This window comes from Halichoerus grypus, chromosome 10, assembly GCF_964656455.1.
Source record: "Halichoerus grypus chromosome 10, mHalGry1.hap1.1, whole genome shotgun sequence".
Classification (NCBI taxonomy): Eukaryota; Metazoa; Chordata; class Mammalia; order Carnivora; family Phocidae; genus Halichoerus; species Halichoerus grypus.
In genome coordinates, this window is record NC_135721.1 from 125,423,934 (window position 1) to 125,438,428 (window position 14,495).

At 47.8% G+C, this 14,495-nt stretch overlaps 1 protein-coding gene across 1 annotated transcript in view; it reads left to right on the forward strand.

The window, feature by feature from the left end:
• Window positions 1–14,495, forward strand: part of EYA2 (EYA transcriptional coactivator and phosphatase 2) — a 265,039-nt gene that overhangs the window by 96,612 nt on the left and 153,932 nt on the right. The window contains exons 3-5 of the mRNA XM_036069693.2: window positions 424–469; window positions 3,722–3,864; window positions 10,556–10,672. Coding sequence (XP_035925586.1) covers window positions 424–469; window positions 3,722–3,864; window positions 10,556–10,672 — 306 coding nt within the window. The remainder of the gene's footprint in view (window positions 1–423; window positions 470–3,721; window positions 3,865–10,555; window positions 10,673–14,495) is intronic.

Here is a 14,495-nt window from a genome sequence, read left to right on the forward strand (position 1 = left end):
CTGGTTCAGGTCCCAGTTGTGCTGCTCTCTAATTATGTGACCTTACTCGAGCATGTTCTTTCTGTCCCTTTGGCCTCAGTGTCCCCATCCATGCAAGGGGTAAGGGAGAGTGTTCTACTCTGATGTTTCAAGATGCTATAGGCTCTTTATGTGTAGTCCTTATGAGTGTTCTACTCTGATGTTTCAAGATGCTATAGGCTCTTTATGTGTAGTCCAACTAGTACCTGGAGAGAGAAGTCACCCAGAAGGGGTTTTCAAGAAGGAAAGTGCTCAAATGTGCCTCGGATGAGCTTTTGTGGTTGAGAAAGTCCCTGGCAGCAATTCTCTGAGTTTCTTCCCACTCAGGTCAGCATCTAAAGTCACAGCTTCTGTGGGTCATCACTCTGACAGCTAAAGCCCTTCCAATTTTTCTTTTCCCTCCAGGCATCACCACATCGGCTTCTCCGAGTGTGTCTCAGCTCTTCACAAGGTGAGCACCCTGGCCCAGCTCCTTCTGCCTCTGTCCCTTTCTCCCCCTTGCTGGGCAGAGGCTCTGGGGCCAGAGTCCCGGAGGGGAGTCCCAGCACCAGCACTTCCCAGCTGAGCCACCTGGAGCACGCAACTCCACCTCACGGGCCTCAGTCTCCCCATCCGGAAGAGGGGCACCATCACGATGCCTGCCCCATGAAATGAGCTAGAACATGTCAAAAGGGCTTAGGATGGAGCCTGGAGCAGAGTGTTGAGTGTTGGCTGTTTTCTCCCTTCTTCTCTTTGTTCTTTTTGTTAGTCTTTCCTTCTCTTTCCCTCCCCTTCCTCTCCTTTCCTGGGCAGACTCTCAGTTCTTCCCGTCCTCCCTTCATCCCTGCCTTCCTCCTTCCTTTCTCCTCCCTTCTTCACTCTGTCTCCCCCTTGCCTCCCTGTCCTGCTCTCTCTGCCTCCCTCTCGCCTTTGCCCCTCTCCTCCCTCTTTCATCCTCTCTTCCGGTGCCAACACCCACCCAGCACTCCTTCAGGCCACATTCCGCATGGGACCCCGAGTCCCGGAGATGGGTGAGGTGGGGCCCTTGCCCTCGGGGAGCTGCCCATCGAGGGGAGGAGACAGGCCAGTAAAGCAGAGACCCCCTTACATGGGCGGTCAACATCAATGCACCACCAGCGGTGTGCAAGGGGCAGAGGGAGCTCCCTGATGGCCACGGCTCACTGAGAGCCCTCGGGGAGCTGCCTACCTGCAGCCCGCAGTGTGGGAGGCCCTGTGGTGGGCCCGGCCTGGTGGCCAAGGCGCCCTCGGTCTAGAGGGTCCTCTCCTCCTGATGTGGACATGCGCTTCCCTTGACAACACTGGAAAAGCTGCTTATAAGGAGCACACTTTCTCAGCCTTCCTTTCCCTGCAGATGTTTTGGGGGTTGTTAGTAGCACCAGAGGTCTGTCAAATGTATCTAAACTTTTCTTCAAGGCCTCGGGGTTCTGCTCCTCTTTCTCAAGGGGGAAAGGGCTTCTGATGGGAAACCGGAGTGGAGCGCCTTCTAGTTCCAAGGACAGGTGTAAATTGGGAGCAGGGTCAGATAAGGTTCTGTGCTCAGCACTAAGTGCCGACCCTCGGCACTCACCCTCAGGTGCTGCACTGAGCGGGACACTGGTGGATGAAACCCTCCAGGACTACTGGGTCTGGCGTCTCCAAGTCAAATGAGTTTGTCACACGCTTTGGAACAAGTTCCCCCACCTTCTATCACAGTAGTAGTCAAAAGGAAAGAAGGGCAGGAGAACATCTTTTTGTAATTCTGTAAAGTTTTGTACCCATCTCACACCTGCCATGAGGCTTCTTATGGAGGAGGAGTTCCGGAAACGAACAAGTTTTAACTAAAGAGATGTAACCAGAATGGAACCCGACCTGGAGTTGGGGATCTCATTACCATCTACTGGCAGGCTCTCTGGTTAGAGCAGCTAGATACGGGATGTGGGGTACAGATGGCCCTAGTGTCCAGGTGTGGGAGCTCACAGGAGAGACTGGCACCAGGGAGTGGTGAAGGGCACGGCCTCTGCATCAGCTGTGCGCGTTTAGTAGGTTCCTTAGTCTCTCTCTCGGCCTCCGTTTTCTTATCTGTAAAATGGGAATAGGAATAGGAACTGCCTCCAGGCGTTGTCATAATTGTTATGAGGTTTAAATGAGCCAGTACGCAGAAAGGAATTAGGACAGTGCCTGGTACGTAATAGGCACAAACATTTTTAGCTGTTTTCATTATTAAAGGAGGTGGACCCTGTCACCCTGTAGGGGCTGTTGCAGACGGAGTGTAATAGAGAAGTGGCCGCTGCTCAGATGGGTTGATAAAGTCATACAGGGGTACAGACCTAGGCTTGCTAAAGCTTCTGCTTTGTAGGGGTGTGTGAGAGAGAGAGAGAGCGGGAGGAAGAGAGAAACCTCATGGTTTGAAAATAATAGTGATGAATTCAAATTTTAAAAAATGAATAACTGCACTAGCCAAAGAAATTATATCCATGGATCCCTGGACCACGTATGGCTCCTGGGCCACCATCTTGTCCCCTTCCTGCTAGAACAACCCACCTTGACTTTACTTATTGCTGCCTGTAGGGCTGGGTCAAGCTCAGTCCTCTAAGTGAGAAGCAGCACAGTTACAAGTGTGGACTCTGGAGTCAGAGTCTGAGTTTAAATCTAAATTCCCCTACTTTCTAGCTGTGACTTCAGGTCTCTGAGCCTTGGTTTCCTCTTCTCAAAAATGGGAGTTACAAAAACCCCTACCCCAGAGAGCTGATGTGAGCATCCAATGAGATACACTGCATGTATCAGGTCTATGAGACAAAATTCGAGCCTGTGGTAAGAACACAGTGTTTGGAAGCACTCATTACAGATGTCTTAGGAGGTGGCCCTTTAAATCCTAGGCCCTTATGGAACCTGTCATTCACCATGGAGAGCAGAATTCATTTGTGTCCCTGGGTTGCATGTAACAGAATATAGGCTCCAGCTGATGTCAACCCAAAAGGACTTTCCTGGAAAATCTGGAGTAGCTTCCAGTGTAAGTGAAAGCAGAATAATCAGACCTTGGAAAAGACCAAGAAAAGGACAGCTTCTGTGATCCAAGCAATAGGAAGGAATGAAAAGACAGGGTCTTTGGAGTGTAGCTGCTGGAGTGAACTATTCAGCCCAAGATTTAAATCCCCAAGACAGAATCTGATTGGATGCTCTTCCATCACAAGTCCACCCCTTGGTAAGAGCAGGACATCAATTGGGAAGGTGTCTAAGGGTAGATCAGATAGGACGGATAGGCTGCAGTCATCAGTGGCGTGGACCCAGTGACGTCACACAACAAAGGCTTATTTCTTGCTCACTGAAAGTTCAGTGTGGATTAAATGAAACTCCCCAGGGCAGGTGTCCTCTACATGCTGACGCAGGATCCAGGAGATAATCCATACTATAGCTCTGCCACCTCAGTCTTGACAGTTGCCACCCAAAGAGGAGAGAGGACAGGAGGGTCGCAGGGGATGGTTTTATTGGCCAGAACTGGGAGAGGCTTATACATTCTATGGGGCAGAATCCAGTCACATGGTGGAATCTGACTGCAAGGCAGACAAGAAATAAAATCTTCCTGGTGCCCAGGAAGAGGAAAATGAAATGGGATTTGATGAACACGTAAGTTGCCTCTGCCCTGGAAAGAGCAAATACCCAAAGGAAAATAAGGAGGAAGGGATACTGGGCTGGGTTTGGATTAATCTTCTCTCTTTCCATGCAGACCTCGCCCACACGTCCTGCCCAGCCAGCCTGCCACGGCCATGGCAGCCTACGGCCAGACACAGTACAGTGCGGGGATCCAGCAAGCTGCCCCCTACACCACCTACCCACCTCCAGCACAAGCCTATGGAATCCCTTCTTACAGTGAGTACCAGACCAAGCCCTGGCTTTCCCGCTGGGGTCCCCAACATCATGGCCTTTCTTCTGTCCTGTTGCCTCAGTTAAATGCGAAATGGCAAATGCAGCCAGGCTAATTTTGGGTTGGAAATAGAGGGAAAAGACAGACATATTTAAATATGGTTCTAGTTCAACAAACTATATCAAGACCTCTTTTGATTGCAAGACTAAGAAACTTAACCCAAGCTGGCTTAGGAAAAATGGAAATTTAATGATTCACATACTGAGAAATCTAGAGGTACGGTTAACATCAAGTGTGGCTGGATCCAGGTGCTCGGATGCTGTCGGGAGTACCACATCCTGCTCCAGGTTCAGATGTTGTCCTCTGAGTTGGCGCCAGTCCCACAAGCTTCTTCCCATGTGGCAGCAAAGATAGTGCCCATCACTCTGGGTCTGTGTCCGTTCAGCTCTGCACACCCAGTGGAAGGAGAGCGCCTCTTGCCCAGCAGTCCCACCAGAATCCCTCGCGGCCCTTGTTGGCCCAGACTGGGTCACGTGACCATGTTTCAGTCTAGGCCAGGAGGTCAAAGTGTGAGAAATAAGGAGGCTGAAGCATGTGGATTGTATCTGAGGGAGAGATGGTTCTCTCAAAGGAAAATTAATGGATGCCAGGAAGACAAAAACAACAGACCTATAGGCCTTGACTGTGAGAACCTTCCTGCTAAGAACCAGAGAGTCAGTGAACCTGGCCCACCACCCATGCTCACCTGCCCCTGTCTGTACTGGTCAGGGTTCTCCAGAGAAGAAGAACCAATGGAATGAAGATATCTATGTCTCTACATCTATATCTAAGGAGAGAGAGGTATCATAGGAATTGGTTCACCCAATTATGGAGGCTGAGAAGTTACAAGATCTGCAGTCGGCAAACTGGAGACCCAGGAAAGCCAAAGGTGTCATTCCAGTTTGAGTCCAAAGGCCTGAGAACAAGAGGGCTGATGGTGTCAGTTCTGGTCTAAAAGCAGACAGGCCCAAGAGTCAAGAAGGGCTGACTTTTCAGCTCCGGTCTGAAGACAGGAAAAGACCCATGTCCCAGCTCAAGCACTCAGGCAGAAGGAGTCCCCTCTTACTCAGCCTTTTTGTTCTATTTGGGTCTTCAACTGGTGAGATGAGGCCCATCCACATTAGGGAGGGCAATCTGCTTTATTCAGTCTACAGATTCAAATGTTAATCTCCTTCAGAGATGCTCTCACACAGATACACCCAGAATAATGTTTGACCAAATGTCTGGGCACGTTGTGGCCCACTGAGGGTGACACATAAAATTAACCATCACACTGCCTCTGGCTGTTACTCATGCTAGTCCTGCCCATCTTAACTGATGTATCAACCAAAAACTCTTTTGGTAGCAAATGACAAAAACCCAGTGTTAATTAGCTTAAGGAAATAAGGGTGTTTATTGCAAACACAGCTGAACATCTTAGGGTACTAGCTTCAGGCAGAGCTAAATCCAGGTACTCAAGTGATAATATGAGGCATCAGTCTCTCTGCTTTCCTTTGGAAGGTTAAGCTTCAGTCTCAGACAGGCCTTCCCACTGGGGTACTAAAGCCAGCCCCAGCAGTTCCAAGTTGTAACTCCCCCCAAAAGAGAGCTTCTCTCATCCAGGACTTTCTGCACCATCCTGGGGATTCCTCCAACTGGACTTCCAAAGCCATCGCTGACCCGGACACTGGGGCAGAAAAGATAGAATGCTCTGGATAGGCCACATTGGGCCACATGGAACCAAGAGTTAGAGCAAACTCACACAAGAAAAAGAACCGACCTGAATGTGAGGTAGGGGAGGAGGAGGGGGCAGGTAGAAACCACAGATGTCTAGTGGACAGAAGGTAGGATTGGTAGGCAGGAGACCTAGCTTCCAGGCCCAGCTGCCTCTGATCTACCCATGCCTCAGTTTCCTCAACTGTTACATTAATGTCTCATGTCATCTTCCCAACCAGATGGTGTGGCTTGAGTGCAGAGACCCAATCTTGTATTTTTTTTTCCTCCCTTTTCTCACTCTCTACTTCTCTGTTCATGTGTTCATTTATCATTCATTCATTCCTTCATTCCTTCATGACATTGGGTCATGTGCTAGGCACACAGAGGTCAAAAAGCAGAATGGGCCCTCCCTGGAGCTTATAGTCTGGAACAGGGGCTGAAAAGCCAATGGGTAATGTGGGTAGCTCTCTTAACCTATAAAATACACTTGGCGTTTTAAAAATTGCCAATTTTAAAATGTGAAATGCTAACATAAAAATTTATATTTCTAATGTCTTTAAAAAGAGAGATGATCAGGCAACACTGAGCCCACAGTTTCTGTGTTGGGAATAGGTGGCTCTGAGTAGGGCTGACCCCATTAGCCTAAATTCGTCATGCTCCCCACCCAGCCCACATGACTCATTTGAATTTTCTGCCAGTCCTCTGAAGACATTTGAGTTTGCAACCCCCAGCCTAAAAGGAGAAAAAAAAAAAATTAAAGATGTAAAAATCTTTATGTGTTTCAAACTATGATGTGTGATATAAGGCAGAGAAGTAGGTCATGAGAAAGAACAGAAGAAGGAAGACTTCATCTAGGATCCAGCAGCCGGGAGGTCTTTTAGATGAGGAGCTGATTCAGCTAAGAACTGAGACAGCATCCAGGCAGGGGGACTGCCCATGGGAAGCCCCCTGAGATGGAGAGGAATTTGGCGAGTCCAACAAGCCCAGTAGCTGAAGCACAGTGGGGGATGAGGTAGGAGAGGTAGGCAGAGCCCTCAAGGCCTGAGAAAGATTTGGGATTTTATTCCAAGTGAAACGGGAACTCATTGGCGGGTTTATAAGCAGAGGGCTATATTCTACAGTCTGGGTTTTTTCAAGATCACTTTGGCCACTGTGGGGAGCCTGGATCAGAGGGAAGAAAGAGGGAAGCAGTCAGGCCAGTGGGAGACCGAGGAAGCAGGTAGACGGGGTGATGGTGGAGGCCTGGGGCAGGACAGTGCACAGACTGAGGGAGACAGATGCAGGAGCAATTCTAGAGATAGGAGTGATGTGTCCTGGGAGAGCAACAGGCCAGGTGTTGGTAATAGTCACCAGCGTGGAGTTGCTGCCACCCTCGGTCCCTCAGTGCTCTGTGTCCTTACCAGGGAGGGTAAATAAATCGCCCAGGGCCGCCCAGCTGGTTGGTGGCATTAAACCCAGGCAGCCTGGCCCTAGAGTCCAAGCTCTTAACCACTGAGCTCCGCTGCCCAAGCCTACATCCCGTAAATGCTGGGGGATTACCAGTGACAGACCTCCACCAACAGGTGTGGGCACCATTTCCAACTTTCTGTCCCTCCTGTGCTGGAAGACTCGTGATATAATCACCCTAAGTTACCCCACCTGGCTGACAGCCAGGGAAAATGAAGCCATATTATTTTTCGGTGTAAAAGAGAAAAGTAGCCTTGTTCCCAGGCAAAGCGTGGCAGGTGGTAAGAGCACATGTCCCGGGCTCACACGGCACCTCTGCCACTTGCTGGTCCTAACACACTGGGCAAGCCATCTCTGTTTCCTCATTCATACAGTGGGAGTGATACCAAGTCTGGCCTCCTCCCGGTTATTGTGAAGATTAAATGAGACTATCTGTATCAGAGGTCAGCTGCCATTTTCTGTAAAGGTCCCGATGGTTATTTCTGGCTTTGTGGACCATACAGCCTCGGTCACAGCTATTCAACTCTACCACCGTAGTGTGAAAGCAGCCAGACAATATGTAAACGAATGGGTGTGTCTGTGTTCCAATAAAACTTTATTTACACAAACAGGAAGTGAGTCAGGTTTGGTCCACCGACCATAATTTGTCAGCCCTTGATCTATATGAAGGGCTTAGCTCACAGGGCCGGCCCAAGGGAAATGCTCAATCAGTGCTGTAGGGGCCAGGCTGCCACACACACCTGGAGTGTTCATGTCACTGAATAATGACAGGTAAGATGAAAAGCTGTTTTCCTTCACATATGCCTATGCCCAAGCAAGCAGTGTTTGCTCGTTGTCTGGACAAACCTTGTTGAATCTTGTTAGGAAACTTTTCTCATTGATGCTTGGCAAATAGCATTATTTACTTTTGTTGAAACAGCTTCAAGGAAATAACACATTCGAACAAACTAGAGGGATGGAGGTTAGGGGTATTGAATATGTTTTTCCTCAGTTTATTATGCAACATTTAAGACATCTGTAAAAGCATAAAGAATAATACTATAAATGCCCATGAACTGACCATCCAACTTAAGAAGTAAAAAACAAAAGGTTATTTTCCTTTCTACTCAGAGATACCCACATTCCTGGATTTGATGTTTATCATTCCTCTGCATTTCTTTATGTAGAATAGAGGTCAGCAAATTTTTTCTGTGAAGAGCCTGACAATAAATATTTTTAGCTTTGCAGGCATTACACGGTCTATCACAGCTACTCAACTGTTCCATTGTAATGCAGAAGGAGCCATAGTATGTAAATGAATAGATGTGTCTGTTTCAATAAAACTTTATTTTCAAAAACAGGCAGCAGGTCACTTTTGGCCATGGGCTTATGTAGAGTATTATTTTGCATGTTTTACAACTTTATATACATTGTTTCTTTTAGTAGCCATTCTTTTTTTGAGAGAGAGAGAGTGCAAGCCATCCCGGGGCGGGGGTGGGGGGTAGGAGGGGCAGAGGGAAAAAGAGAGAGAGAATCCTAAGCAGGCTCCATGCCCAGCATAGAGCCTGACACGGGGCTCAATCCCACGACCCTGAGATCATGACCTGAGCTAAAATCAAGAGTCGGACGCTCAACTGACTGAGCCACCCAGGTGCCCCTAGTATCCATTTTTTTGACACTTGCTTTTTCCACCCAACTTATGTCTGTGACATTTATCCCTATTCATGCATGCCGCTAGAATTCATTCATTTTCACTGCTGTATAATGTTCCATTATTTGACTGTACCACAACTTGTTTATCTATTATACCCAGAACTTAATCACTTAAAACAACACTCTGATATATTATTTCTGGGCTTCTTTGGGTTGACTGGATGGGCTTTCTCCTGGTCTCCCCTGCTCTCTCTCATGCACCTGTATTTGGCTGGCAAGTCGGCTGGCATGGCTGAGCCTCTCTTTCAACCTGGCCTTTAATCCTGTGCTTGCTCACAGCATGCTGGTGTCAGGTTGCCAGAAGGGCAGAGGTAGAAGCTTCAAAGCCACTTGACGCCTAGTCTCCAAAACCCCCATCACTCAGCCACTTGTACCAGTCAAAACAAGTCACAAGGCCAGTGGAGATTCTAGGAGGTGAAAATAGACTCTACCTCTTGACAAGAGGAGGTGCAAAATATTATGGTCGTGTTTTTTCAATTTACCTGATTACATCTGAATTTCTTAACAAAGAAGCAGGAATCTGCCCAAACAGGCAGTGAATCTGTTGGCATCTGATGGTGGGTGACATTGGGAACTCAGGAACCAAGAGAAAGAACTCAATACTCTGATCACAATAGACTTCACCATGTCTATCTTACAGAATCCTTTGACATCTTCCTGTTCTGTTCAAGAGAGAACAGTGGGCCAGCCTCAGTGCTGCCTCTAAAATGCAGGGGTGGGCTTTTCTTCCAGAAAAGTTTCTGGGAGTAGAAAGCAGGGACTTTTCTCCTTCTTTCCTTTGCTCCCCCATGGTTTGGAAACATTGTCTTCATTCACAAGACTGAGTGGGTGAAAAGGAAGGAACCACAGTTACAAAACTGGACCCAGAACTAGAAATGTCCTTTGGAGAGATGTAAACAATTTTAAGATACTATTTGAGACCTGTAAGATAAACAGTTTATTACATTTTCAATAAAGATACAATATGTAGGCTACTGATGATGGATCAGGCCCCCTCCCTCAATACAGTCCCTTCTCTAGCCTGTTGCTCATAGAATTGGTGCCTGTGCTTTGGGGAAGCATGTCAGACTTTGGCTGGAGAGGGGACACATTTTTAACTGTGGCTTTTGGAGAAACAGGTTCCCCGAGCAGTAAGAGTGGAAGTCATCTTTACAGAGGAAGGATGGTTCATTTGACACATTCCTCCCAAATCCTGCTGGACATTAACCATACATGACACTACTCCATAGAGTAGGAGGTTGAAAACTTGCTACCCTCAGAGCCAGGCAGGAAGCATGAAGCTGATTGCATGTGCAAAATATGAGCCTCTCTTGACCTGCCTTTCCCTTCCCCACTTTTGACAATGTCCTAGTATGTTAAAAAAAAAAAAAAATACAACTGCAACAAAAAAATAGCACCTTAAAACAAGCATTAATGTCTCAGAGACAGTGCAGAATTTGTGGTGACCTGGGGAACCTACAGGGACAGTCTGTCTTCCCATGGGAATGCAGGCATGGTGTTGCTGGACCATCTTGTTGCTCAATTGAAGCCCTAAGTCCAGATTTTTTGGTGAAATCTCCTGATTTTTAAACAAAAGCAACTCATTTCAGATTTTCCCTTAACAATAAAAAAAAATTAAAAAAAAAAAAAAGATTTTCCTTAAAAATATGCAGGCCAAGCAAAATACATCTATAGACTTAACTTTGCCTGACAAACTACCAGTTTGTAGCCCCTGGTTTAGAAGCTGATAAAATTGTGTGCTGTCTTGACTCAGTAGTTCTTCTATAAGTGACAGGGAAGCATCCTAATCATGTGTCCCCGGTGCTTCTTTTTCCTCCTTCCAAGGCATCAAGACAGAAGACAGCTTGAACCATTCCCCCAGCCAGAGTGGATTCCTCAGCTACGGCTCCAGCTTCAGCACCCCACCCACTGGACAGAGCCCATACACCTACCAGATGCACGGTCAGTGTGGCGCTGCGGCCACTTCCTGTCCACATCTAAGGCACTGTCTAAGTTAGGTGGTCGGTCATTCATTTATTTACTTGCCAGATTTCTTGAGCACCTACTATGTGCCAGAATCTATCTCGAGGAGTTAGAGCAGCCGACAGAACAGAATAGATATGAGATCTGCCCTCATAGCAAGTACATGGCAGGAGGGAGGGAGTGACAATAAACAAGGCAACAAATAAACCAGCTGATTTTGGAAGAGGTTGAATGCCGTGAAACAAATAAACATGGTGTTTGGGTAGAAAGTGATGGGCCATTGAAGGGTCAGGAATGGTGGGATATGTAATTGTGGAGGGAGTCATCAGGGAAGACTCTGAAGAGATGACATTGGACAGAGACCCGAAGGGTGAGGCGGAGCCAGCCCTGTGTAGACCTGGAGGAAGAGCATTCCAGGCAGAGGGAATGGCCTGTGCAAAAGCTGTATGCGGGGAAAGGTCTTGGTATGTTTGTGGCACAGAACGGAGACCAGTGAGGCTGGAGCAGGGTCAGGTGATGGGGGACGAGAGAGTCAGAGAACAGAGCCAAATCATGCAGGGTCCTGAGGGCTGTGGGAGGAGCTGGTTTTGATTTAAGTGTGATAGAAAAGGCAAGTCCCTCGTAGACTCAGAGAAATGCCAGGTGGTGGGAGTTTGGGGCAGGCAGGTAAAGAAGCTGTAATTCCATGCAGGAGGTTCAACGCTCCCCATCACCCTAGGGTCGCCTTAGGGAAGAAAACTCCAGTGTGTAGTTATTCCCATCCCACATCCCTTAAGCAACTGGCTTACTGGATTCTTCTGTCCCCACCTCTGCTCTTTGACCAACCTAGGACCCCTTCCCTTCTTACAGCCCCTTGGGAGCTGGGATGTTGGGGCTGATGCGTGGAGTAGAGGGCTGGTGGTAGTAATGTGGGGGATCCTCCTCCTGGTATTTTTTTCCCTTGATGAAAGCTGGTAAAAATGACCATCAAGGATCTGAAAAGTAATATGCAAGAATGAAGGAGTTATGACAAGGCCGTGGGCTAATGAGTGATTGTACTTCTCTTAAAAAAAAAAAAAACTATTTGCAAGTCTTGTCACTTTATCTTTTTAAATTTTTTATTGAGGAATTAAGGAAACAATAAAGATGGATACCAAGGGCAGCCTTTCAGGGAAAAACATTGCGAAGGGACAGCAGATGATCTTGGAGTATGTGTAGAGAAAGGGGCTGATGCGCACTGATGCCCGGCCCTTGCAGTAGCTTCCTCGTAAAGGCCCGCATCAGAGTTCGCTGGCGACACCGTCAGCTGACATTGACCACACACTTACCCTGTGCCACATGGTCTTGTGGGGATCATCTTATACAATCTTCATGGCAAAGTGTTGGTGCTGGTTTAGATTTTACTGCACATGCAATGAAACCGACCGTGTCGAGCCTCTTAGTGGTCTGGCAGAATCCCGTCCCCCAGCCTCACCCAAAATCCCGTCCCCCAGCCTCACCCAAAGCCCTTGCACGCTCTCTCACTCTCTTCTCCACTTCTGCTGTCACCTCTGGCTCCCTACAGTGGCCTTTCTGAGTCCCACTGAAGGGTACAAGCTGCTGGGACCCACCTTCAAGTGGGAAGTGAATTTTGGCACCAATCCTGATAATGAAGACTTGTGCAGACATGAACTTGAACTTGCATTTGGATCACTCTCAGGCCAGTGTTACTAGCTCTGCAAATAGAGATAGGACTTACTGCCTCAGGACTTCTAAGGCTGTGGAGGTTGAAGGGCAAACACATCCCCCCTCCCCCATTCTGACACCCACCTCCTGCTCTGCAGGATAAGAAGTGCGTTCGGTCATGTAGGAGTGGCTCTCCATCCATCATTCTTTCACTGTGTATTATTGAGTACAAGTTCTATGCCTGGCACCCTTTTAGGCCCCGGGGGGCACAGCCATCAACAATGACAATTCCTCATAGAGAGAGACAGACAATAATCAATTAACAAATAAGCAGACTATTACTAATTTTGATAGAGCTTGTGAAGGACAAAGACAGGGCAGTGCGATGGGCAGTGACGAGGGAAGTGGTGGTTGGTATCACCCAGGTGGTTAGGGAGACCTGAGTGACGAAAAGGAGCCAGCTACTTGAGCACCTGGAGGCTCTCCCAAAGGAGAATCATGAATCTGGGGGCAGTGAGTAGGGAGGATGAGATTGGAAAGCAAAGCAGGAACCACCCCCCTCCCCGGACCAGGACGTATAGAATATGTTATTTCTTCTTTGGTCCTTACAGGAGCCCCATGCTGAGGGTACCATCACCTCTGCTTTACACATGATGAAAGTGAGGCTCAGAGAGGGGAAGTGACCTACCCAAGATCACACAGCCAATAAGTGTTCAGAGCTGGGATTCAGACTTGGGTTTCTAGAATTCCAGAGCCTGTGCTGTTTCCTCCAAGTGCTATTTCCGGGACTCCTTCAGGACTCTGTATAGCATCCTAAGCTGCGTATACACCATACACTATTCCCCTTAATCCTCCCAATAGCCCTATGACATAGGTTCTGTCATTATCCCCATCTTACAGATGGGGAAGCTGAGGCACAAATTGGTAAAGTAACATGCCTAAGGTCACATGGCGGTGGCAGTGGGATTTCAAGCCAGACGGTTTTACTCCAGAGCCCAGGCACACAACCCTCACACCATCCTGCCCTCCCTCCTCTCATAGAACCTTCTAGAAGATGATTCTTCATGGATGAGCCCTGGCCTACACCCTACCTCCCCACCTCAATCCCTACCAGTCCTTCACAAATTGAAAAACATCACCTGCTCTGTTCCCATCCAGGTTATTTGCTTATCGTCCTTGTGGCCCAGATGCCAGAAGGGCTGTGGCAGCAGCTGGACTCTGTCCCAATTAACTGCCTTCAGTCTAATGCTAATGGCCATAAGCTGCTCATGAGACAGCCCAGGCATTTTGCAAGCCTGACATATTCCTCCTTAAGTATTTTTTTCAAACACAAACACACAGAACGCTCACACACCATGCCCATGTGCTTCCTATTAACTTTTTTTTCAAGTTGTTCCAGAGGAGAAATAAACTCTCAAACTACTCTGTGTGTGTTTCAGAATGGAAGACGTCAGCTGAGCTTAGTTTTTCAGACGGGGAAGGGAATGAAGAGGGGACCCGAAAACATGAATAGAGTGAAATTGGTCCGTATTTAGAAGCTGGGATAAGTCTTTCTCCTCTCTAGGAATTAAAATCATAATTTCATAGAAGCCAAAAAGCACCCAAGCAGGGACCACCCCATCATTTTACAGATGGGTAAACTGAGGCACTGCCATGGAGTGGTTTGTGTAAGGTCACAGAGCAAGCATTAGATAAGCTGGGGTGCCTCCCCCTAGGTCTTTTTTTTTTTTTTTTAAGATTTTATTTATTTATTTGATAGAGACATAGTGAGAGAGGGAACACAAGCAGGGGGAGTGGGAGAGGGAGAAGCAGGCTTCCCGCTGAGCAGGGAGCCCGACACGGGGCTCGATCCCAGGACCCTGGGTTTATGACCTGAGCCGAAGGCAGATGCTTAACGACTGAGCCACCCAGGCGCCCCTCCCCCTAGGTCTTCTACCTACTCTCATAAACTTCCAGAAACTTCCATGGGGTCATCACCCCTCAAGGCCCTGGTTTGAGATCTGTATCTGTTTGGATAACATTGCTCCTCCACCAAATGTACAATAAACGTAAAAGAGAAAAGTTCACAGCACTCGTTCAGCCTTTGCTTGGTTGTTTATTTTCTTTTTTTAAGTTCACCCAAGGGTTTTTGTAACTGAAATGTATTTCTTACGGGTTT